The 25,443-nt window shown below is 44.2% G+C and overlaps 1 protein-coding gene across 3 annotated transcripts in view; it reads left to right on the top strand.

Annotated features, from left to right (window-relative positions):
* Positions 1–18,933, top strand: part of LOC117190590 (CDK5 and ABL1 enzyme substrate 1-like) — a 45,723-nt gene extending 26,790 nt beyond the window's left edge. For 2 of the 3 annotated variants that reach the window (XM_033395639.1, XM_033395641.1), the window contains 7 exons: positions 15,647–16,024; positions 16,091–16,217; positions 16,287–16,435; positions 17,101–17,133; positions 17,397–17,514; positions 17,583–17,776; positions 17,834–18,933. In XM_033395639.1, coding sequence (XP_033251530.1) covers positions 15,647–16,024; positions 16,091–16,217; positions 16,287–16,435; positions 17,101–17,133; positions 17,397–17,514; positions 17,583–17,776; positions 17,834–18,179 — 1,345 coding nt within the window. In that variant the 3' untranslated portion in view covers positions 18,180–18,933. The remainder of the gene's footprint in view (positions 1–15,646; positions 16,025–16,090; positions 16,218–16,286; positions 16,436–17,100; positions 17,134–17,396; positions 17,515–17,582; positions 17,777–17,833) is intronic. The other variant, XM_033395640.1, reaches the window with a different exon arrangement.
* Positions 18,934–25,443: the final 6,510 nt, after the last annotated feature.

The raw sequence follows: 25,443 nt of genomic DNA, 5'->3' as shown, positions 1-25,443 counted from the left end.
CAAAAATATTTCAAAACTTCGCCCCGCCATTTTCCGCCCCCACAAAGGACGAAAATCTGTGGCATCCACATTTTTAAAGATACGATAAAACCAAAAACGCAGAATCGGTGAGGATGACCAGTCTTCTACAGTGCAAAATCTGAACCAGATCGTATAATGATTATAGCCAGAATCAAGAGAACAATTTCATTCTTTCTCGCTCCGTCTCTCTCTAACACACAGGTTTCATGGTCGGTTTTGTCTTTGTCGTGTGGTTCAATATAAGCGGCGTCTGCCGCAGGAGAGCCATACTGACTTAGTATCGGGTATAACTGTAGAGTTGCGGTGTCCGCAGCAACTCACAACGTTCCACCTCGTTATACCCGATACTCAAAATGAGTATTGGGGTATATTAGATTTGTGGTAAAAGTGGATGTGTGTAACGTCCAGAAGGAATCGTTTCCGACCCCATAAAGTATATATATTCTTGATCAGCATCAATAGCCGAGTCGATTGAGCCCTGTCTGTCTGTCCGTCTGTCCGTCCGTCTGTCCGTCCCCTTCAGCGCCTAGTGCTCAAAGACTATAAGAGCTAGAGCAACGATGTTTTGGATCCAGACTTCTGTGATATGTCACTGCTACAAAAATATTTCAAAACTTCGCCCCGCCCACTTCCGCCCCCACAAAGGACGAAAATCTGTGGCATCCACAATTTTAAAGATATGAGAAAACCAAAAACGTAGAATTGTAGAGAATGACCATATCTTTAAGACTGCGGTATCTGAATTGGATCGTATTATTATTATAGCCAGCATCAAGAAAACAATTTCATTTTTTTTCGCCCTGTCTCTCTCTAACACACACGTAGCATAGGCGGCTTTGCTTAGAGTAAAACATTAGCGCCTAGATCTCCGAAACTACAAAAGCTAGAGCAACCAAATTTGGTATCCACACTCCTAATATATCGGACCGAGACGAGTTTGTTTCAAAATTTCGCCACACCCCCTTCCGCCCCCGCAAAGGACGAAAATCTGGGGATATTCAAAAATCTCAGAGACTATTAAGGCTACAGTAACCAAATTTGGTACCCGCACTCCTGTTAGATCTTACTATAAAACGTGTATCTCAAAATTTCGCCCCACCCCCTTCCGCCCACACAAAGGACGAAAATCTGTTGCATCCACAATATTGCACATTCGAGAAAACTAAAAACGCAGAATCTTAGATAATGACCATATCTATCAGATTGCTGAATCTGGATCAGATCAGATCATTTTTATAGCCAATAGGAACAAATCAATTTGCAGAGGCTACGCAGCGCCCGACGTCACGCTCAGACTGATTTTCTGTCTCTCTCGCACGCACTCTTTGTCGTGTCGTTTAATATTAGCGGCGTCTGCCGGAGGAGAGCCATACTGACTTAGTATCGGGTATAACCGTAGAGTTGCGGTGTCCGCAGCAACTCACAACGTTCCCCCTCGTTATACCCGATACTCAAAATGAGTATTGGGGTATATTAGATTTGTGGTAAAAGTGGATGTGTGTAACGTCCAGAAGGAATCGTTTCCGACCCCATAAAGTATATATATTCTTGATCAGCATCAATAGCCGAGTCGATTGAGCCCTGTCTGTCTGTCCGTCTGTCCGTCCGTCCGTCCGTCCGTCCGTCCGTCCCCTTCAGCGCCTAGTGCTCAAAGACTATAAGAGCTAGAGCAACGATGTTTCGGATACAGACTTCTGTGATATGTCACTGCTACAAAAATATTTCAAAACTTCGCCCCGCCATTTTCCGCCCCCACAAAGGACGAAAATCTGTGGCATCCACATTTTTAAAGATACGATAAAACCAAAAACGCAGAATCGGTGAGGATGACCATATCTTCTACAGTGCAAAATCTGAACCAGATCGTATAATGATTATAGCCAGAATCAAGAGAACAATTTCATTCTTTCTCGCTCTGTCTCTCTCTAACACACAGGTTTCATGGTCGGTTTTGTCAATTGCAAAATATGAGTTCAAGGATCTCAGAACCTATAAGAGCCAGAGCAACCAAATTTGGTATCCACACTCCTGTGATATCGGACCTTGACCGTTTCGTGTCCAAATTTCGCCACATCCCCTTTCGCCCCCGCAAAGGACGAAAATCTGGGGCATCCACAAATCTCAGAGACTATTAAGGCTAGAGTAACCAAATTTGGAATCCGCACTTCTGTTAGATCTCACTATAAAACGTATATCTCAGAATTTCGCCCCACCCCCTTCCGCCCCCACAAACGACGAAAATCTGTTGCATCCACAATATTGCACATTCGAGAAAACTAAAAATGCAGAATCATAGATAATGATCATTTATATCAGATTGCTGAATCTGGATCAGATCAGATCATTTTTATAGCCAAAAGGAACAAATCAATTTGCACTTTCTACGCAGCACCCGACGTCACGCTCAGACTGATTTTCTGTCTCTCTCGCACGCACTCTTTGTCGTGTGGTTTAATATTAGCGGCGTCTGCCGCAGGAGAGCCATACTGACTTAGTATCGGGTATAACTGTAGAGTTGCGGTGTCCGCAGCAACTCACAACGTTCCACCTCGTTATACCCGATACTCAAAATGAGTATTGGGGTATATTAGATTTGTGGTAAAAGTGGATGTGTGTAACGTCCAGAAGGAATCGTTTCCGACCCCATAAAGTATATATATTCTTGATCAGCATCAATAGCCGAGTCGATTGAGCCCTGTCTGTCTGTCCGTCTGTCCGTCCGTCTGTCCGTCTGTCCGTCCCCTTCAGCGCCTAGTGCTCAAAGACTATAAGAGCTAGAGCAACGATGTTTTGGATCCAGACTTCTGTGATATGTCACTGCTACAAAAATATTTCAAAACTTCGCCCCGCCCACTTCCGCCCCCACAAAGGACGAAAATCTGTGGCATCCACAATTTTAAAGATATGAGAAAACCAAAAACGTAGAATTGTAGAGAATGACCATATCTTTAAGACTGCGGAATCTGAATGTGATCGTATTATTATTATAGCCAGCATCAAGAAAACAATTTCATTTTTTTCCGCCCTGTCTCTCTCTAACACACACGTAGCATAGGCGGCTTTGCTTAGAGTAAAACATTAGCGCCTAGATCTCAGAGACTACAAAAGCTAGAGCAACCAAATTTGGTATCCACACTCCTAATATATCGGACCGAGACGAGTTTGTTTCAAAATTTCGCCACACCCCCTTCCGCCCCCGCAAAGGACGAAAATCTGGGGATATTCAAAAATCTCAGAGACTATTAAAGCTAAAGTAACCAAATTTGGATCCGCACTCCTGTTAGATCTTACTATGAAACGTGTATCTTAAAATTTCGCCCCACCCTCTTCCGCCCCCACAAAGGACGAAAATCTGTTGCATCCACAATATTGCAGATTCGAGAAAACTAAAAACGCAGAATCATAGATAATGACCATATCTATCACACTGCTGAATCTGGATCAGATCGGATCATTTTTATACCCAAAAGGAACAAATCAATTTGCACTGGCTACGCAGCGCCCGAAGTCACGCTCAGACTGATTTTCTGTCTCTCTCGCACGCACTCTTTGTCGTGTCGTTTAATATTAGCGGCGTCTGCCGGAGGAGAGCCATACTGACTAAGTATCGGGTATAACTGTAGAGTTGCGGTGTCCGCAGCAACTCACAACGTTCCCCCTCGTTTTTTTTTATACCCGATACTCAAAATAAGTATTGGGGTATATTAGATTTGTGGTAAAAGTGGATGTGTGTAACGTCCAGAAGGAATCGTTTCCGACCCCATAAACTATATATATTCTTGATCAGCATCAATAGCCGAGTCGATTGAGCCCTGTCTGTCTGTCTGTCTGTCTGTCTGTCCGTCTGTCCGTCCGTCCGTCTGTCCGTCCCCTTCAGCGCCTAGTGCTCAAAGACTATAAGAGCTAGAGCAACGATGTTTTGGATCCAGACTTCTGTGATATGTCACTGCTACAAAAATATTTCAAAACTTCGCCCCGCCCACTTCCGCCCCCACAAAAGACGAAAATCTGTGGCATCCACATTTTTAAAGATACGATAAAACCAAAAACGCAGAATCGTAGAGGATGACTATATGTTCTAAAGTGTAAAATCTCAACCAGATCGTATAATTATTATAGCCAGAATCAAGAAAACAATTTCATTCTTTCTCGCTCTGTCTCTCTCTAACACACAGGTTTCATGGTCGGCTTTGCCAATTGCAAAATATGAGTTCAAGGATCTCAGAACCTATAAGAGCCAGAGCAACCAAATTTGGTATCCACACTCCTGAGATATCGGACCTTGACCGTTTCGTGTCCAAATTTCGCCACACCCCCTTCCGCCCCCGCAAAGGACGAAAATCTGGGGCATCCACAAATCTCAGAGACTATTAAGGCTAGAGTAACCAAATTTGGTATCCGCACTTCTGTTAGATCTCACTATAAAACGTATAGCTCAAAATTTCGCCCCACCCCCTTCCGCCCCCACAAAGGACGAAAATCTGTTGCATCCACAATATTGCACATTCGAGAAAACTAAAAACGCAGAATCATAGATAATGACCATATCTATCAGATTGCTGAATCTGGATAAGATCGGATCAAAAGCCAAAAGCAAGAAATCAATTTGCAGTGGCTACGCAGCGCCCGGCTCAGACTGATTTTCTGTCTCTCTCGCACGCATTCTTTGTCGTGTCGTTTAATATTAGCGGCGTCTGCCGGAGGAGAGCCATACTGACTAAGTATCGGGTATAAATGTAGAGTTGCGGTCTCCGCAGCAACTCACAAAGTTCCCCCTCGTTTTTTGTTATTAAAAAAATTGATATTGAATTTCTTTATGCCTTTTTGTATTGTACTTATTAACAGCTACCCAAATAAAAATATAAAATAAATCAAGAAAACACGTGTTGAAAAAAAACGTCATTCAAAGCAATGCACATATAGCCATTTTACTAAGGTATTTTTGTTGTTGTTTTCCGTTTCTCTATCTTTCTCTCTCTCGTTTGGGTTTTTGGGTTCCAGCCTTATCGAGAACTCACCTTTTTTTCGAACTGAGAGAGGGATTGATTATGGTCTCGTCTCACAGTCGAACAATGTGCGTCATTCCCATGGAGGAATGATCATACATACATATGTAATGCTCTTTCGCAAGCGTGTTGTTTTTTTTACAGATAAAACATGTTTTCGAATATAGTATATATGTACATGTAAGAAGGAGTGGGCCAGCAGGCCTATTGAGGGGGCAGCGGAGATAAGCAACACCAGTAATAACAGCAGCAGAGGAACAGCTGATTAGCAGCAACAGCAGTAGTAACAGCAGCAGCAACAGCAGTAGTAACAGAAGCAGATCAACAGCGGACAGAGAAGAGGAGGAACCGAGCGAAGCAGTGAAAATGAGAGAACAGCAGCATACGGACGCGACTCAAGCAGCAGCAGAAAATCAGCAGAAATAAGCCGTAACATTAAGTACTTTTGTAAGCACACATACCAGGCCACCGCGATAATAATACGAATAAACAATACTCTAAATAATATCTTACATACATATTTGCATATGTGTCTATTATTGCTCTCTCCTTCTACCCGTTCTCTTGTTTGGACAAACTTGCATTCCATTTGATTATTTTTGTAGCAGGCACGTGATCTAGTCAAATGGGTTGGTGAGCCAATTAAAACATTAATCTTTCAATTCTTGGTGCTCAGCTCTCGAGCATGTGTTATTTGCCTTCGGTCGATGTGACAGATGTGAAAAGTATATTTACGCAAGCGTTTAGTAGTATTTCGGTAAATATTTGCAAATCAGAGATAGATTAAAAACCATCGTCGGACAGTTGGGTGGGATGAAATACGAGCAAATGGGTTGAGCAAGACGTTTTTTCTTTACAGATTTCGAAAGTTTTAAGTATTTATCTGTTTACTCGTTAACAGTATGTACGTATGTACATATAGTTAAATATCCGCAACTCGATTTTAAGTTTTTAAAAAAGACTTTTATTTTACAACTTAAATATCTTTATGTCACAAGATTTAAATGAATTCCCCGACTTGACTTTGGGTCTGCTTGTCTCAAACGGAACTGATCTCTCTGCTGCTGGCTAGTTTCCATGAGCCCTTCTCTTGGAACTCCCGACTCTGGCTTCGGGCGTTGCTTTCCTCGACTGCATCTTCGTGTCGGTGGCGTACGTGCCTGGATCGATATTTGGGGATGCGTCGGCTTTGATGAAAGGCATCCACTGCTGGCGATCGGTGTTGCATTACATGACGGAGCTAGGAATGTGATACTCCTTGGTTTTATGTCTAGCTTTGATTGGTCCTCATGAGTGGCGTGATTCTAAAGGATCGATTTCTCGAGAGTGGCGTGATTCTAATGTTGATGAAACAATGTGGTCCATTGTTTATATTATGGGGGGCCCTAGCTTGGAGTATGGGAAGAAACAGTTATTGATTCTTGAGTGGGGTCCTGTTACTTGTGTGGATGGGGTAGATGAATTGTACATAAACATAATGTGTATGGGATGTGGGGAATTATGAATATGTCACTCCCCCAACGTTTGTTATTAGCCTGTCCCTAGGCGATTACCCTCGGGTATAGTGACGGGGTGTCAAGTGCGGTGTCTGAGGTTGGTTCCTCTTCTGCTTCTATTATAGGGTTAATACATTTAACCGTGACTCTTTTAGAAGTTTTCTTAAATTTAACAGCTACATAACTTAGTAGTACTAATATAATTATGACAAATGAAGTTAGTAGACTTATTTGTAATAGGTTACTATATTTGGTGTATTGCATAATTATTTCATTAGTTTGGACATACGACAGTGGTTTTATTTTAGTTATGTTGTTGTTGACATAAACATTCTGGGCAAAATCTAACATTGTGTTTGATATTGTACATTCATTTAATTGGATTGAACAGTTGTAGATTTTTATAATGGTATTTCCTTCCGCTATGATTTCTTGGTTTACACAATTCTGGTTTAGCGTTGTTTTTGGAAGATTCCATGTGATTAGTATATTGGGTTCAATAAAGTTTATTTGAAAGTTTTGAAAAGTTTTGGAATATGGACATTTAGTGGGAATTTGCATTAAAATTCCTTTTATACAATTGTCATTGGTTTTCAATCTAGTTTCTTTATGTTTATTTTTTATGTAGTACTTGTCGTATGTCATATCTGTTAACCAGTTATTTAATTCGTCTGGATACGGAACGATTTTATAGATTGGTACTTTTGTAATGTCTTTGGAAATGTTGGAAATTATTAGAATTTCGTTGGTATCGGATTTTAGCCATGTGGAGGTTTTTATATTTAGTATTTTCTCAGAATTTATTTGTTCCAGGTAGTCTTGTTTTAATAATTTTGGATTAAATATACCGAGCCTAGTTAATTGCATACCTAGTTCTATATCTTCGATATATTCTGTGAAATATTGAATATCAAAATTTCTATTGTTGATTCCTGTCTTTTTCTTCATTTAGTTTGCTTATAACGTTTATTCCGCTATTAACTGCATCTATTACCAAATTAAGTTCATTCATTTGAATGCTATGGCTGGCTAAATTTTCTATTTTTTGTTCCAAATCGACTTTATCTTCCTGATCTAGTGTTCCAAAGAGATATTTGTAGGCTGTTCCTACTATATTGATTAGGCCTCTTTTATTTCTTTTGGTTATTTTTAGCCCGTTCATTTCTCTTTGCAATTTGTCTACTAGATATTTTATTTGGATTATGTCCTGGAATTTAGTGGCTTGCATTAATAAATTTTGGTATAGTTCTTCGGTTTTAGTTACATTAACAGTTAGATAATGGTATTCGTAATTGATAGGTATGTTAATCGATCCAGTTTTGAATATCATATATCCGTTTTGGGATTTTATAGGATTTATTTCTATGTTTTGGCCCTGTGCCATTACGATGGTAATTATGAGGAAGATGAGGATTTTAATTGTGTTGAAGTTCGCCGATTTCATTAACTTCCTCGGTTTCTCTGGAATTATTATATTTGCTTCTATTAGATTTCTTCTTTTTCTTGAATTTTGATTTATAAAGAGTTATTTTCCTACCCCTATTCTTTTCTTCATAATGTTTTTCGTCTACCTGTCTAATTTCGCCCGTCCTTTTGAAAGGATTTGTTACCTTAGACTTAACTAGAGTTGATAGTTTATAGCGGGTATCTACTTCATACTCTATGCGGTTTTTATTTAATTGAGTGATTTTATTCACTTTATTTAGTTGGGTGTCATAATCAGGTGAGCCTGCATAAATGAATATATCAGCTGGTGTCCTATTTGTGGTATTATGTTTGGTTTTATGATTATAAGTATAAAGAATTAATTCAAACTTCGTGAATCTATCTTCTGGGTTATCCTCGCTAGATATTATTCTTAATTTTTCATTTACTGTTTTATGAAATCTTTCTACGTCAGATATTCCATTTTTGCTGGAAGTGATCTCTATTTTGACGTTTTCCGCATTCAGCCATGCTTGCAATGCTGTGCACATAAAAGCTGAATCTTTATCGGCTTTGATTTCAATTGGTTTGCCCATCTTGTTAAAAACTTTCATGATGGCTCTTTTTGCTTCTAACCAGTCACGACTTTTTACTTCTACAAGAGTGGCAAACTTCGAGTATACGTCAATACATGATAGGAACTGTTGGTTACCAACCATATAGAAATCTATGACGTATTTCTCTCTGATGTTCAGTATTTCCGGTGTAGTTTCGAATGCCAACTTCGTATTTCTATGCTCTGTTTTGGCAATATTACAAGTAGGACATTCGTTTATGATGTTTTGGATTAGTTTTTGATAATCCGGGTAATAGTATTTTCCCCTAAACCAATTGACGGTTTTCTCTATCGCTGGATGGAGTAAGCCTTTATGATTCTTTAATATGGTTTCTTTAAATTCAGCGTAATTCTGAATATCTAGGAGTTTCGTGCTTGATTTAATAGCGTTGGTTATATTGTTAGAATTAATGATTTCTAAATAGGCTTTTTGGAATGGAGGAAAATCTATTTCGCTATGGAAATATAATGCGCTTTTTTTGGTGCATAGATATTCCTTTATTATATCCTTCGCTAAGGTGTTAGTCATTTCCTTATACGTGATCTTGATGATTAGCTTGTGAAAATAACGAATTGTTTCTACCTTATCTTCATTGCCTTTTATTAGCTCAATTTGCCGATTGTAATAGTTAATTGGTCTTTCCGTGATAGCAATGTGATTTAGATTGTCTTCCTGTGCGCTATGTACAGTTGCACCAACGCTATTGGAAGCTTCTCCAAGGAGATTTTCATTAATCTTTACCCTTGATAAGGCATCAGCTACATGATTTTCTTTGCCTGGTAGATATTTCCTTTTAAAATCAAACTCATTCAGTTTTATTTACCACCTTTGTAATTTCATATTTGGCTCCTTGAGGTTGTTCAACCAAATCAAGGGTTTATGATCGCTTTGTATCTCGAATGTTCTACCGAACAGGTATGAACGGAAATACTTGGTTGCCCATACTATCGCTAATAATTCCTTTTCGATGGCTGAATAGTTTATTTCATGTTCATTTAGGGTTCTGCTAGCGTAGCAGATCGGTTTGTGTTCTTGTGACAAAACCGCTCCCAATGCTATGTTACTAGCGTCGGTTGTTACCGTGAACATTTTGTCAAAGTCTGGGAACGCAAGGATAGGGTCTGAGGTGATGAGTACTTTTAGTCTCTCAAATGCCTCGACGTACTTTTCTTCCTTGGGGTCTATGACAGCTCCTTTCTTTAGTTTGAGTGTCATGGGCTTTGCTATGTTTGCAAAATTAGGAATGAATTTCCTGTAGAACCCGCACAGACCTAAGAATGACTTTATTTGTTTAGTCGTTTCTGGTATTGGAAATTTGACAATGGCAGAGATTTTGCCTGGATTTGGTACTATTCCTTCAGTAGTGACTACATGACCTAGGAATTCAGTTTCCTTTTTCATGAATTCACATTTATCCATTTGTAGCTTCAAGTTGGCGTCTCTCAACTTTCCAAATACTCTCCTTAGTGACAACAAGTCTTCTTCCAATGAAGTGGAAAATATAATGATGTCATCTAAGTATACAAAGCAATCTTTGAAGATTAACTCTTCTAGCAGATTGTTCATACATCTTTGGAAGGTAGCTGGGGCAGTGGTTAGCCCAAAGGGCATACGAGTGAACTCGTAATGTCCATGCTTAGTGGAGAACGCAGTTTTGGGGATTGAGCTAGGTTCCATGGGTATTTGATGGAAACCTTTTGCTAAATCGATTGTCGTAAAATACTGACATTTACCTAGTTTGTCTAGGATCTCATCCATTCGTGGAGTTGGGAATTTGTCCTTAACTGTTATTTCATTTAGACTTCTATAGTCTACTACCATTCGATATTTTTGCTTTCCTGAAGCATCTATCTTCTTCGGAATCATAGATATGGGCGAGCAGTAAGGAGAATTCGACTTTCGAATTATTCCCTGCCTGATCATATCTTTGATTTGCTGGTTTACCTCCTGATCATGTATCTGGGCATATTTGTATGGTCGTCTGTAGACCGGGTCTTCATGTTGAGTTTTGATCTCGTGCTTGATTGTACTTGTGAAAGTCAAATTGTCACCTTCTCTGTACTGCACATCCTTAAACTCATATAAGACCTTCTTTAACTCTTCCCTCTCTTCATCGTTTAAGTGTTCCAATCTTAATTGATTACATTCCCTTAATTCACTGTCTAGAGCGGAAGCGAAGTATTGATCTCCTTCTGGAGATGGGTCAAGGCACTTAGGTGCGATCTTCTCTTCTTTTGTAGAGGGATCAGTGCACTTCTGTGCGGTCTTGCCGGCTTCAATAGCTTGTTTTGTTCGCATTCCTCATTATACTCTTAGTTAAACGGACAGGTCCATTGATGGTATGGACCGTAAGGTTATCGTCTTTTATCTCGGAATCTGTATAATTTTCTTTCATGATGTTGATCGATGATCCCGAGTCAGCGATACACCTTAATATTCTTTTATTAATGGTAATGTTTATATAGGGTCCTCCTCGGTTTCTTCCGAGGCGGCTTGATGAAAATTTACGTCCATCTTCGTTTGGCCACTCTGGCTCTCCCTCCCTCTTTTAGTAGGTTGGTTGGGTCCACTCCCACTAGCTTGGTTTTGAGATATTTGCTGATTGAATGGATTCTGAGCCCTACCTTGATTCAAGGAATTTTTGAACTCATTGTATAATCCAGGATTTTGGGAATTTTGATTTTGATTTGTTCGATTAGTCTGACCTGTTCCAGATGAACTCTGAGTTTGATTGTGATAGTTAGTAGTATTCTAATTTGGATAATAGTTTCCAACATTCTTTCGATTTGATTGAGACGATTTCGATTGATCTTTATTTGTACCTGAATCTGTTGTACTAGCTTCGTACAATCCTTCTTCTTGTGCTGCCTTCTTAAGATTAGACAATGTGGTAATATCTTTTCTTGCTAAGGTTATGAACATTCTGTCAGGAAGTTTTCGAGTAATGACATCTTTAATTGTGTTGTTCAAAGCGTTTTTATAAATGACATTATTTTCTGGTATGTTTTCTAAGTTTAGATTATTGTTTATTAATAATGCTTTTATCTCTAATTCTTCTATAAACTTACGAAGACTGCCGTTGAATCTGGTGGTGTATAGTTGTCGTAAGAGTTCTTCATATGGTGTGTGATTTTTGAACTCGTTGATCAGCGCCGTCTTCAGTTCGAGCCACGTGTTGGGTTGTATCATTTGCGATATGCGTTGTGCCTCTCCTGACAGTTGGATCTCGGTCGATCCAAATAGGATCCTTTGTTGGCGAAGATCTTCAGTTGGATATAATCTGCATACATATTCGATTCGTTTGATAAATGAGCTTAGCTGTCCAGATGAACCGTCATAGGCAGGTATTTGTCTGATCGACAGCAGTGCCTGGTTCAAGTGGATTTCGCTCAATGATAGTGGTGGTAACGCCATTTTGTTGGTTTTGATTGGGTTTTGTTTTCTTTTCAGTAGTTTTTAACTTTATTTTGGTTCACTTGTAAGTTTTTTGATTTTGTATTTAGTGTTTCACTGTTCTTGGTGGATCACTATCTCCGCTTACTTCAGTTCACTTAATTTTAGTTTTGCAAATCGTATGTGCTCGTAACACATAGGTTCTTTGGCGGATTTCACAATTTTATTAACGATTCCGGGATTACGTGATCACAGTAATTAGAAATTACACAAGCTGACCATTACCGAAATATAGGAGTTAATTTTAAACGAAATCCTACCGACTGCGCCAGTTAAATATCCGCAACTCGATTTTAAGTTTTTAAAAAAGACTTTTATTTTACAACTTAAATATCTTTATGTCACAAGATTTAAATGAATTCCCCGACTTGACTTTGGGTCTGCTTGTCTCAAACGGAACTGATCTCTCTGCTGCTGGCTAGTTTCCATGAGCCCTTCTCTTGGAACTCCCGACTCTGGCTTCGGGCGTTGCTTTCCTCGGCTGCATCTTCGTGTCGGTGGCGTACGTGCCTGGATCGATATTTGGGGATGCGTCGGCTTTGATGAAAGGCATCCACTGCTGGCGATCGGTGTTGCATTACATGACCGAGCTAGGAATGTGATACTCCTTGGATTTATGTCTAGCTTTGATTGGTCCTCATGAGTGGCGTGATTCTAAAGGATCGATTTCTCGAGAGTGGCGTGATTCTTATGTTGGTGGAACAATGTGGTCCATTGTTTATATTATGGGGGGCCCTAGCTTGGAGTATGGGAAGAAACAGTTATTGATTCTTGAGTGGGGTCCTGTTACTTGTGTGGATGGGGTGGATGAATTGTACATAAACATAATGTGTATGGGATGTGGGGAATTATGGATATGTCACTATATGTATGTAGAAGATCTTTACAGTCCCTCCGTTAACGGCAACTGTTAGGCTGTGTACAGCTCTGTTAATTCCCTGCACAGACAACAGAAAACAGTGCTGTTAATGTACAGACAACACTGCTCTAGTATGTGTTTGGGAATTAACAGCGCTGTAATGATATTCTACTTTCATACTGTTAGCTCTTGACTTATGTTAACAGTATGTTATTTTCAGATGTGACTGTTAATGGGGGTGTTCTTTTGAGAGAAATATACAGTACTTGATTCTTTATAAATAGCTGCATAATTCGTTTATACTATATTCTAACATTGAGAGTGCATGTTACAGGTTCTGAAACACATTATTGCTGTAAGTTTTTTCTGCTCTATATCATTTTCGGGGCAATTCTTCAAAATCCCATTATGAATTCGTCAAAGCCTATTGTTAAATACTGAAATTTTTTTTTGTTTAAATGACAGGCGCCCAGCTCTGGATAGTTGGAGTTTCCGAAAAAATCGAAAAACTATCAAAAACACACGCACCCATAGTCAAGGTCCGACCGTCCGTTGCATTTGTGTGCGAGACCTGCAGCTTATGCTCCGTCTCGCTCTGGCCTAATCGGGCACTGTTATCAGCTCTCTCACACACAAAAACTATCAAAAACACACGCACCCATAGTCAAGGTCCGACCGTCCGTTGCATTTGTGTGCGAAACCTGCAGCTTATGCTCCGTCTCGCTCTGGCCTAATCGGGCACTGTTATCAGCTCTCTCACACGCACACGCACACGCATGCACGCACACACTCATTAGCGAGTCAATAAGTTAGACGAAAGAGAAACACAAAAGCAAACGCACAAAAATGTTTGTTGCGTTGCGGCCGACGAAGGGCCCCTATTACATAAACATTTTGGATGCTTCTTCTCCTGTCTCTGGCCTCTCCTGCCCCTTCATCCCATGCTTCTTGTAAGCGGGAATAATCGTGTTTCGTTTGCTGGGCGCCTGCTAGAATGCTCCAACTAATTAACGGGTTATGACAGGCTTGGCGCCACCTCCATCATAATTCCACTGGGAGCGGGCTGGGGTGTGGGGCGGCACAACTTGAAACTAATTAGCATCATCTAGTAGGGCTTTTTATAATCCCCAATTAGTTTACAGTTCATTTGATTCTCTCCCTCTCTGACTTCTCCTGTGGCGCACACGCCACAGCCCCCTCTCTGTGTGGCTCGGCTCTCTTTATTTGTCGAGCTGTAACCTCGACCTAGACCAATTATCCCAAGGTAATATGCCAGGCGCTCAGAGAGACCAGCAAGACGTTCACGTTGACTTCTGTTGGCTTGCCCTTCGACGCAGCCGGAGACGCATAAGTGTGTGTGTGTGCGTGTGTGTGTGTATTTATTTTCCAAAAATAACCATGCTTCGGGGCCGGAGCCCCCGCGATAAGCAACTCTGATCGCTCTTAGAAAACCAAATGAATGAAAATCTCTTGAGTGCAGCAGCATAATTTTCTGTTTCCCTGACGAGGCCCCTGCCTGGCCCTGCCACTATGGTCGGATCCGATACAAAGCACAAATCAAGCAATCGACCCAAGAAATTTTTCACATGATTGACTTGAGACAGGGACAGGTCAAGCAAGCCGTCAACAAAGGCATGTCGTGACATGGGCACTAAGAATCTAGACTCGTTTACCGAAGACCAAACAGTTCCTGGCAAGTTGAAGTCACCAAGAACTATCATACGATCTTTATCAGATAGCGAGGAAGAAACAGCGGTTAAAGGGGACAAATGCTGCTCATAAATTGAAATATCCGAAGAAGGTGGGATATACGAGCAAGTAATGAATATAGCGAAAGCGGGAAGAATCAGTTTTACACACAGGAATTCCAGTTCCTGTTGAACTTGGACTGTGAAGTGTTCCGACGTGAAGTAAGAGTCCACTGCAATTAGAACCCCCCTGCACGTCGAGACGAACGGTCCTTTCTAAAAGTTGTGTACCGACCTGCCAAAACCTCGGAACTAAGCATGTCCGGCTTTAACCAGGTTTCAATAAACATAATAACGTGGGAAGCAAATGCAACACTATCCCGGAAAAGAATGCTGAGCTTACTACTCAAGCCTCTTACATTCTGATAGGTTACTAAAAGAGAAGTTAGTTTTTTGGAAAAGTGGAAGCAAGACGGGAAGTTGAGGTTGAGGGTGGCACACTGGAAATATTTGTAAGGGATATGGGGGGCCTATTCTTCTTCTTAGCCTTAAACTCCTTCACCACCAAATGCTCCGGCCAAAATTTGGCGGAGCAAATGGTGTCAAATTGAGTTGGGGAGATGCTTATCTTAAACGAGGCTATCTCCGTGGCATAAGAAAAGTTGAATTTCTCCACCTTTAAACCCACGGCTTTTATTTTGCTTTGAATGAAAGCAATTACATCATTAGATGTGAGGTCAGGGGCCAGCCGTGAGACGCTTTAGAGCACGAAACTTTAGATACCCTTGCAGATCTCTCCTTCCTAACTACTAATTATAGATGATAAATAATAAATTTGTGTCTGAAACTTGCAAAAGACTTGATGTACGTGATGTACGAATCCCATCTTACCGGTTCCGACATATAATTTGCATACTCTCTGGTAGAGTATACAAAACGCCTTCAAGGTCCATCCGAACTAAGTTTTTGAGTTTTATCGTGTTTCTTGTCCGCACGTTTTCCACTTGTCTTGCAATTTTGAGCGCCTGTTGCCCCTTAGATCACTTCGATTCTAACCGATCCTCGTCTTCTGTCTCCACAGCACCTTCAGCAATGGGGCAAGCGATCAGCAGAACATGCAGCCCGAGCGTCGGTCACGCTTGAACACGGTGCCTGGGATGCGGGCTGGCTCCAATTCCAGCAACGTTGTGGGCGGCGGCCTCAAGCGAACGTACATACTGAGCGGATCGAGTGTGAGCCACATCACGGATGACAGCAGCACGGAGAGCCTCGCGCCGGCTGGCACCTTTTCGGGCAGTTTCCGGAACAGCCTGAGCAAGTCGGTGCAGATCACGGACAGCCGCAGGGGCACAACGGTCCAGGGACTGGGACAGCGGGATGAGCGGATGGTGCTGGTGTCCCGCAAGATACCGTTCTTCATATTCTCAGCCCTGCCCTACTACAAGGGCAAGAACGGAAGGTGAGTAGAAGGAGGGACATGGGAGGGAATCTGGGGCTATGGAGTCTACATTTTATGCTTTTACAGAACTGAGTTCCGCAAGGAGGATCGTCGTCGGCGCAATCCTTCCACATCGCGTCCCCTGAGCTCTATCAATGATGCTCCCTTCGATCCCTTTGATTTGTTGGGCACTCAGAAGGCCGAGAGTGGTCAGGTGAGTCAATCAATAGGGATTCTCTGGAGATTTCCTTAAAACATGGCTCTCTGTTTTCTTTGTCCCCAGGATATATCCTATGGCCATCTGTTGATACCATCGCGCCAGTACGAAAAGGATCGCAAAAAGTATGGCAATGCATCGGCGAATGCTTCCATCTTCGAGAATCAAATGGAAATCACCAGCACAGCTGTGCTCAAGAATCACGGCATAGCGAGGTTCGTGCCAGGTTCCGGTCATCCCCCTCTTGCCACCATTAGGATCTACTTTAGTATTTATTATGTTGAACACATTCGTTCAATTCCATTCCGTCATACCCCATGTACCATTGCCACATCCATACATCTCAACCGTCATTGCGCATGGCCCGCCATACCGAAAGATTAATTTATATCATAAACCAAAAACTCCAAATTTAAGCTAGACGGAATCCTCTCTGTCCACAAAAAGGAAAAAAAAACAAAACATTACTCGAATTTCATTGCAATGGGATCCTACTCTGATTTTTGGCTCGTGTTTATGGGGCTTGTAGCTTGTAGCTGACCAAACCAAAGAAAATGTCAAGCAAAACCCATACATATATCTGCGTCATCATGAGTCGAATCCGATTCTGATATAACCCAATAATCCGCAGTGTTTGTAAAATCCAAGCTTGGCATGTTTCTAGACACCATATAATGTTGAATTTATGAGAACTATTGCTAGTCTTGCAATTTAAAGAGCAGGGAAATAGTAATTCGATCCGATACGACGATACTCAGCTTATTTTGTATTTCTTTGTATTAATCGACCCACCTCGTACGCGCCTGCCAAACATTTAAATACATTTTGTGGCATTAACTTGTTGCTAATTCATTAAACGCTTTGCACTACTTCGTTTCAGCACAAAAACCATAACCAAACGTCAAGGCAAATGGTAAATTTATGAAAGCAGCTAATATGACAAAAAAAAAAAATTTACCAGCCAATCCAGCCATGATGTCGCTATCCTAAAGACCCGAGGGCTAGGGCCCATGGCTGGTTTGGCACCCGCAAACCCACAGACACACCCACTCTCGCACACACACATCCAACAGAAGAACAATGCTTCAACTAACCCTATTCCGCCTTCTCTCACGCTCTGCCTTAAGACACTTTTCTTAGGGGATATATATAATCTTGTTCCTTTCGCCTCCACAGGTGTTTTACCTATGAGAATAACAACAGGAACAGTGCGGCCAGTCCCACGCCCGAGAACAAGCTGGATTTGGATATGGATAGCATTGTGCTGGGTGGGGATACACCCCGTGTCCAGCCCGTAAGTTGGTTTTTTTTCCTTAGGAAGAATCCTTGGATAACATAGCGCTTCCCTTTGATATCTTGCAGAATCCACAGTACTCGGCCAACATCTTGGATGATCCAGAGCTGATTGCTGGCAAGCATCGCACTCTGTTGACCTTTACATCGTACATGACATCGGTGATAGACTATGTGCGGCCATCGGATCTGAAGAAGGAGTTGAACGATAAGTTTCGCGAGAAGTTCCCAACCATTCAGCTGACCCTGAGCAAGTTGAGGAGGTATGATCCTGCGGCAACTCCCATGAATCTCTACTGATAGCTTTTCTTCTCCCACAGCATCAAGCGCGAGATGCGGAGGATCAACAAGCTAGACACACGCATCGATCTAGTGACCATTTCGCAGGCGTACGTCTACTTTGAGAAGCTCATTCTGGGCAATCTGATCAACAAGAGCAACCGCAAGCTGAGCGCCGGCGCTTGTCTGTTGCTCAGTGCCAAGATGAACGATGTCAAGGGCGACTCCCTCAAGAGCTTCATTGAGAAGACGGAGAGTGTGTTTCGGCTGAATCGAAAGGAGCTGATATCGTCAGAGTTTGCGGTGCTGGTCGCCCTGGAGTTCAGCCTGCATGTGCCCATGCACGAGGTCCTGCCTCATTACCAGCGGATGCTCTACGAGTCCTAGAATTGGCCCCAGCGCTGTGCCGAAAACACTTTGTTGGCAGCAGCGCAGGTGGTGGCGACAGCGGCGGCCACCACCAAGCAGCATCTTCGTCGCACCGGTAGTCGCAAGTAGCGTTGGGAGTCATTTTTTTCGACCAAAAACAAAAGATCGTTGGTTCAGGAGGTGATCGCTGATTGCAGTGGCGCCACTATTTGTAGTGAGTGCATGTAGAGATCATGTAGGTGTCGCCCCAGAGCTATGTATTTGGCATGTAGATATTTTGTAGCAAAACAGCAATTACTTGTAGAGGTTTGTAGGGTTTTTTATGGGCGAAATCGTTGTTCTAGTTCTCTGTGGTTCACCAGTGGACCTCACTTTTCGATATAACTGCTTACTTCAATCGGTAAAACATCAATATATCAGAAAGCGCTGATTGCCATTATCCATTTTATACAAAAAAAGAAAGGTTGAGCTTCGTCGCCGAAGGACCTGTGGTCCTCTTAATCCGGCCCTGGGTGCAACGCGAGCAGATATGCGGCTATCATGCTTATTATATTATATGCTATTGTAAGGCCCTAGAATAAGTTTTACTACAAAAAAAGGTTAAAAAAAAAATAATAATAATAATCACCTACATATGTATACCCCCTCCCCTTCTTAATCCTTAGATTCGTAAGTGTTTATGTTTTTGGGAAAGTTACATATGTATGTTTTTCTTGGGTTCTCTGTTATTGACATTTCAAAAATGAATAAACTTAACTTAACCAAAAACCAATACCATCAAGCGTTAATTTATGCAGTGATAAGCTGTGCTCTTATCAACATTTTGTTGCTGTGGTCGTTGGCTCCGGGTCTGCTTCTGCTTCTGCTACTGTTGTTGTAATGTTAATTTTATTCAAATTTATACATCGTCGATCTCTGCCTATTGCCGTTTGCTGTTGTCCGCATGCCCAAAGCTGGCTAATCCGTTCGGACAGGGCCGAAGATCCCATTTTAACCCCCAATGGCATCGCCTCGTAATGTATTGACTGGCTTGACAGTTGGCGGATGGTCCCATCAATCAGAAATCAATAAATAACGTACGATCGATTATTTGTCAGCGCAACAGGCGCTCAGCAGTCGACAACAGGTGGCACACACGAAAAAAAGAGTTCTCTGCGATAGTCCGAAAAATACGGGCCAGCACACGTGTGCCGCCAGAGGGGAACCGTCGCGTCGGTTGGTGGGGGCAAACGTGCCATGCAAACTGGCTTTTGTTGGGTTTTTCGTTGTTTGTGGTTGTTGGTGCCAATAGCTAACTCTTTTGTGATAAGCACTCATATGTGTTGTAGCTAAAAGCTCTTTAGGCAGTCAGAAAATGGGCAGAGGTCGTTACTGCACAAGATTTGTTGAACAAGGTGAGGAACTCCCAGTGAGCGACCTGACAATAGTTACTTATTTTGCATGTTGGTTGAAGAAAAGCGAGCAAGAGAAGACTAGTGGGCTAACAAATAGGCAACTCAAAGAACGGGAATGCCTCACCTTGTAAAAATGTACTCTGCTGGTGTACAATCACGCAGGCCAACATGTGTGTGTGGGTGTAATGCGTTGCCATCGCATTTGGCTTTTCTCTTATCAGCACAATTTGATGCGACCTCCAAGAGGGGAGTGGAGACTATCCGTTTGCCCTATGTTTGGTTCTCCAATAATTCCTTTTTAAAGAATTTATGTGGTTGATATAAGATTTCACTTTGGGTATATTCAACAGTATCAAAATGTGCCCCAACTTCAGGGACCCCGCATATACCCCGCATCCTTAAATTCCAATCTTCATTAAAACTTCGTTAGCATTGAATCAGAAATCTCATTAGTGACCGTGTCGGAAAATCTAGGTGAGCGAGATATAGGGGACGATACAGAATATCAAATTTCCTATTCTCTCACTTTCTCTCTCTCTCTCTCGCCCTATCTCCCGCCATCTTGCTGCACGGCTTGCCGCCACATGGCCCTGCATAATGGAAACGCTCAAAACTAATTAGCGCAAAAGCAAGGCCGGAACTGAAGGCATCATCTACCCTCCCCTTCGGCACTCGTCCGCCACACTGTTTTGGCCGTTTTCCACATTCTCTCTCCCGTTGCGCGTTCATTGGGTCAAAGAGAGTGAGTGGGAGTGCGGTCTCTTCGGTTCTGTTCGCCTGACATGCACGTCTGCGGCTGCTGCTGGTCCGCGTCCATTGGTTGGGTAGGGGCTCGGCCTGGGTGTCTGGGGGCACACACCCCCATCACCCAAGTTTATTACTCATTAGCACGCACAACTGTCCGTCCGTCCCGTCCGGACTGCGGAAGGGAGAATCAGCCGCAGCAGCGGCTCAAACTTTAGCTCATTTATTAAGAACCAAACCGAACCCCATCCGCACACACGAACTCATGTACATACACACACACACACACACACACACACACACACACACACACACACAACCGTACGCAGGAACTTTTTCATTAAAATGTCGCTTTCATTTATTAGACATTTTTCTTCTCCTTCAGCACTCTCTCTCGCCCCTTTCCGGACAGCACCAAACCCGGCACTGCGCCTTATCTTTTGTGGTTTCTCTGCGTTAACAGTTGCTAGTTAGTTTTACCCCCCCCACCCACGCACACACTGTGATTGGAAAGTTCTTTCTTTCATTCGGTCTTTCTTTTGCTCGCCTGCAACGGGACCATTTTCATGTAAGGCTTCCGACCGACCCCCCTCCTTCATTGAGGGACGACTGGCCCAGGCCAAGCGACCGTCCGACCAATATTCCATTTGCTGCTGCTGCTGCTGTTGCTGGCGTTGCTCCCGCTGCTACCGACGCCGACGCTGCTGCTGCTGTTGCTGCTGTAGTCGTCGTCGTCGTCGTAGTTGCCTGTCGACTATCTGCGGTTTTCTGTGCGCCTGATACTATGCGCCGAGTTAATTGGTTTGCAAACAAATTAACCAACGTGGGTGTGTACGTTTCCTAATTAGCCGCTTTTGTAATTAAATATGCCCGCAGCCATACAACCACAAACACACACACACACACACACACACACACAGGTTTGAGTGTTTTCCAAGTGCGGTTGTGTTTATCACGAGCTCCAAGTTTTCCGGCAAAAAAATCCGCGCCACGCCTGGCAACTGAAAGGAAAGCTGTTAAGAGCAGGTCACTGAAGCACCGGTACGTACTGCGTATGAAATCGGCCCTCGCCGACCACCCGTTCTGTGGCAGGGGCATATCCAGTGCGCTCCGTGCAGGAGGGGGAGAGGGGTGAACTCTTGTTTGGCGCCTTCCGCTATACACATTGTTGGTGGAGTTGTAGCAAAACAATTTTCTCACTTAAATTTTTCTTTCTTTTTATACCCGATACTCAAAATGAGTATTGGGGTATATTAGATTTGTGGTAAAAGTGGATGTGTGTAACGTCCAGAAGGAATCGTTTCCGACCCCATAAAGTATATATATTCTTGATCAGCATCAATAGCCGAGTCGATTGAGCCCTGTCTGTCTGTCCGTCCGTCCGTCTGTCCGTCTGTCCGTCCCCTTCAGCGCCTAGTGCTCAAAGACTATAAGAGCTAGAGCAACGATGTTTTGGATCCAGACTTCTGTGATATGTCACTGCTACAAAAATATTTCAAAACTTCGCCCCGCCCACTTCGGCCCCCACAAAGGACGAAAATCTGTGGCATCCACAATTTTAAAGATATAAGAAAACCAAAAACGTAGAATTGTAGAGAATGGCCATATCTTTAAGACTGCGGAATCTGAATTGGATCGTATTATTATTATAGCCAGCATCAAGAAAACAATTTCATTTTTTCTCGCCCTGTCTCTCTCTAACACACACGTAGCATAGGCGGCTTTGCTTAGAGTAAAACATTAGCGCCTAGATCTCAGAGACTACAAAAGCTAGAGCAACCAAATTTGGTATCCACACTCCTAATATATCGGACCGAGACGAGTTTGTTTCAAAATTTCGCCACACCCCCTTCCGCCCCCGCAAAGGATGAAAATCTGGGGATATTCAAAAATCTCAGAGACTATTAAGGCTAGAGTAACCAAATTTGGTACCCGCACTCCTGTTAGATCTTACTATAAAACGTGTATCTCAAAATTTCGCCCCACCCCCTTCCGCCCACACAAAGAACGAAAATCTGTTGCATCCACAATATTGCACATTCGAGAAAACTAAAAGCGCAGAATCATAGATAATGACCATATCTATCAGATTGCTGAATCTGGATCAGATCAGATCAATTTTATAGCCAATAGGAGCAAATCAATTTGCAGTGGCTACGCAGCGCCCGACGTCACGCTCAGACTGATTTTCTGTCTCTCTCGCACGCACTCTTTGTCGTGTCGTTTAATATTAGCGGCGTCTGCCGGAGGAGAGCCATACTGACTTAGTATCGGGTATAACCGTAGAGTTGCGGTGTCCGCAGCAACTCACAACGTTCCCCCTCGTTCTGTTTACGGTTCTCGCCGGGAGCCTCCCACTCAGCAGCTGATCACTGAGCTGCCAGTCAGGTGATCGCGCAGGGTGGCAGATGGGACGGTGTTGCCGGACAGCCTTGTACGAAACAGGGCTGCCGGAGTGCCGGAGCAGAGTTACGCGCCAAACGAAATTTTAAATTTCAAATTAAAATCGACCCAGAATTAACTGGAACATCGATCAAAGGAATGGAAGAGGACGAAAACCTGGCTTTCATGAAGGGCAGCAAGCTCGCCCGATCGCCAGCAGCTGCGTCAGCTCCAGGAGCAGAGTTACAGAGCATGGACCCGGGCCCGGGTGACCCCTAAAAGGGTACGGGACCCAGCCAGCCCAGAGAGTTTGCAAAGAAAAACGCGGCCTAAGATGAGTAAGGCCTGCCAGGAGGCAACCTGCCTCGAAAACCTCCAAGAGCTGGGAAATATCTTGGATGAAGTCCATAGCAGAATGATGGATAAGAATACGCGCCACATCAACATGGCGACGAGAAACATGTTCGTGCGAATGAAGGAGCTTCACACGAGCATCAATGAAGCAAGCCAAGCATCAGCAGCGGGCAGAAGCGCCAGGCAGGAAGGCCTCGACGCCGCAGTCCTGTGCTCAAAATGCTCACAGAGCACCAAGAGCATGAGCATGGACAAAGCGCAGCAGACAGTCTGGAAGAAGGATGCCGCGACGCAAACGGAGCCGTGGCGTAGGCTAAGCCAGCCACTGGTGGATCCGGGTCCCCCCCCCCTCCCCCCACGCGCCCAAGGCAGCCAAAAGGCGCCAACGCAACCAGGAGGCCGCAGAAGAAAGCCCCGTTGCCGCCACAAGAAGACGTGGCGACGCCCACCGTTATGAGCCAGACTAAGAGCCCCGAGATTCCGGTCAGCGGATGGAGGGAGGTGGCCAAGAAGACGAGGGCAGCCAAGAAGCCGGCTAGGAAACCTCACCGCCCGGAGCCGTGGTCGTCGAGGCGAAAGGAAAAACCTACAGCGAGATGCTGGCCCTGGTTACCCGGAGAGAAGACGGTCAGCTTCAGGACCTGAGTACGAGCGTCAACAAGGTCCGCCGTACCGCAAATGGTAACCTGCTCCTTGAGCTGAACAGAGGCGATAAAGAAAGCGCAACAAGGATTAAGGAGAACCTCGAATCGGTACTGGATGGAGTAGCGGAGGTACGAGCCCTTTCCGAAGACACGAGGACGAGGGTGCTAGCGATCAGCGACCTGGACCCGCTAGTAACCGCGGAGGACCTTGTCAAGGCCTTAGCGGAACAATTTGCCATCAAAGCCGACTCGGTGAATGTGAGAAGCCTACGCCCATCATACCGGGACACCCAGACTGCCGTAATTGGACTGCCGAGCAAGGATGCTCAAGTGGTCCTCGGCAAGGGCAAGGTCAAGGTGGGATGGACGGTATGTAAGATCAAGGAGAAGGACTCGCAGCCTAGGTGCTACAAGTGCTTGGAGATTGGGCACATTGCGCCAAACTGCCATAGTGCGGTGGACCGAACTGGGTGCTGCATTCGCTGCGGCGTCAATGGGCATAAGATAGCAGACTGTCCAAACAAGGCAACCTGCTTCGTCTGCGCCGGGAGAGGCCGAGAGGCCATCAATCGGGAAGCCGGCAGTGTCCCTTCTCGAAGCTAGGAGAGGTGCCGGAACAAGAGGATGGAAGTGATCCAGCTCAATCTGAATCACTGTAGGGCCGCACAGGACCTGCTCCTGCAGACGGTGAGAGAACTCAAATCGGACCTGGCCATACTCAGCGAGCCGTACAAATCAGGTGACAACGAATCCTGGGCGACCGACAGAACAGGGAAGGCATCCCTGTGGGCATGTGGAGGCGATCCCTGCAAACTCAGCAATGTGCTGGCAGGAGACGGATTTGTGCACGCGAGAGCTGGCAACCTAAAGGTATACACATCTGCTACCTAGCGCCCAGTCTACCCCTCGAGTCCTTTGCCCGAATCATTGAGGAACTAGCTGAAGACGCAAGAAACCGCGGGGCAGTCCTAATCGCCGGGGACTTCAACGCGTGGGCACACGAGTGGGGCTGTCAAGTCACCAACGCAAGAGGCCGAATCCTGCTAGAAACTTTAGCATCGCTAGACCTAGCGCTGCTGAACGAGGGCTCCCAGCAAACCTTCTGCAGGGGTAGCGCTCGGTCAATCATTGACCTAACGTTCGCGAGCCCTTCGCAGCTGCGCAATGCAAGGTGGCGAATAGGAGACGTGTACACCGGAAGCGACCACGAAGCCATAGTATGCACCATTGGCGAACGCCCCAGACCCAGCAGATCAAGCGCGAGGAGCAAAGCCTACATCGTGGACACGCTCAACACCAGCGCTCTGGCTAGAAGCCTCGAGACGTGGGAGGCCCTCGGGGACACAAGTGCCAACGAATCGGCCAACCAGCTCGCCTTGCGAATGGAGGAGGCCTGTGACAGGAGCATGAGACAGCGGAAGCCATTCATGCGGCACCACGAGCCAATCGTGTGGTGGAACGCCGACATCGACAGGCTCCGGACAACGTGTCTAAGAGCGCGACGCACGACTCGGTTCGTCACATCGCATGAGGAGTATAGGACCGCCAGGAAGGCACTGAAGCATGCAATTCGGAGCAGCAAGCGGGAATGCTTTCTCCAGCTCTGCGACACAGCGGAACAAGACCCCTGGGGCAGGGCTTACAACATCGTTATGAAGCGGCTAAGTGCCGGGAGCAAGGCGCCAACGGACCCCAGCACCCTCGAGGACATAGTGCACACCCTGTTCCCCAGCGAGCAACAGAGGCGTCCAGGCCCCTTAGAAA

This window comes from Drosophila miranda (assembly GCF_003369915.1).
Source record: "Drosophila miranda strain MSH22 chromosome Y unlocalized genomic scaffold, D.miranda_PacBio2.1 Contig_Y1_pilon, whole genome shotgun sequence".
NCBI lineage: Eukaryota > Metazoa > Arthropoda > Insecta > Diptera > Drosophilidae > Drosophila > Drosophila miranda.
Note: the sequence above shows the minus strand (reverse complement) of the source record. Positions and strands in the feature narration are given on the sequence as shown.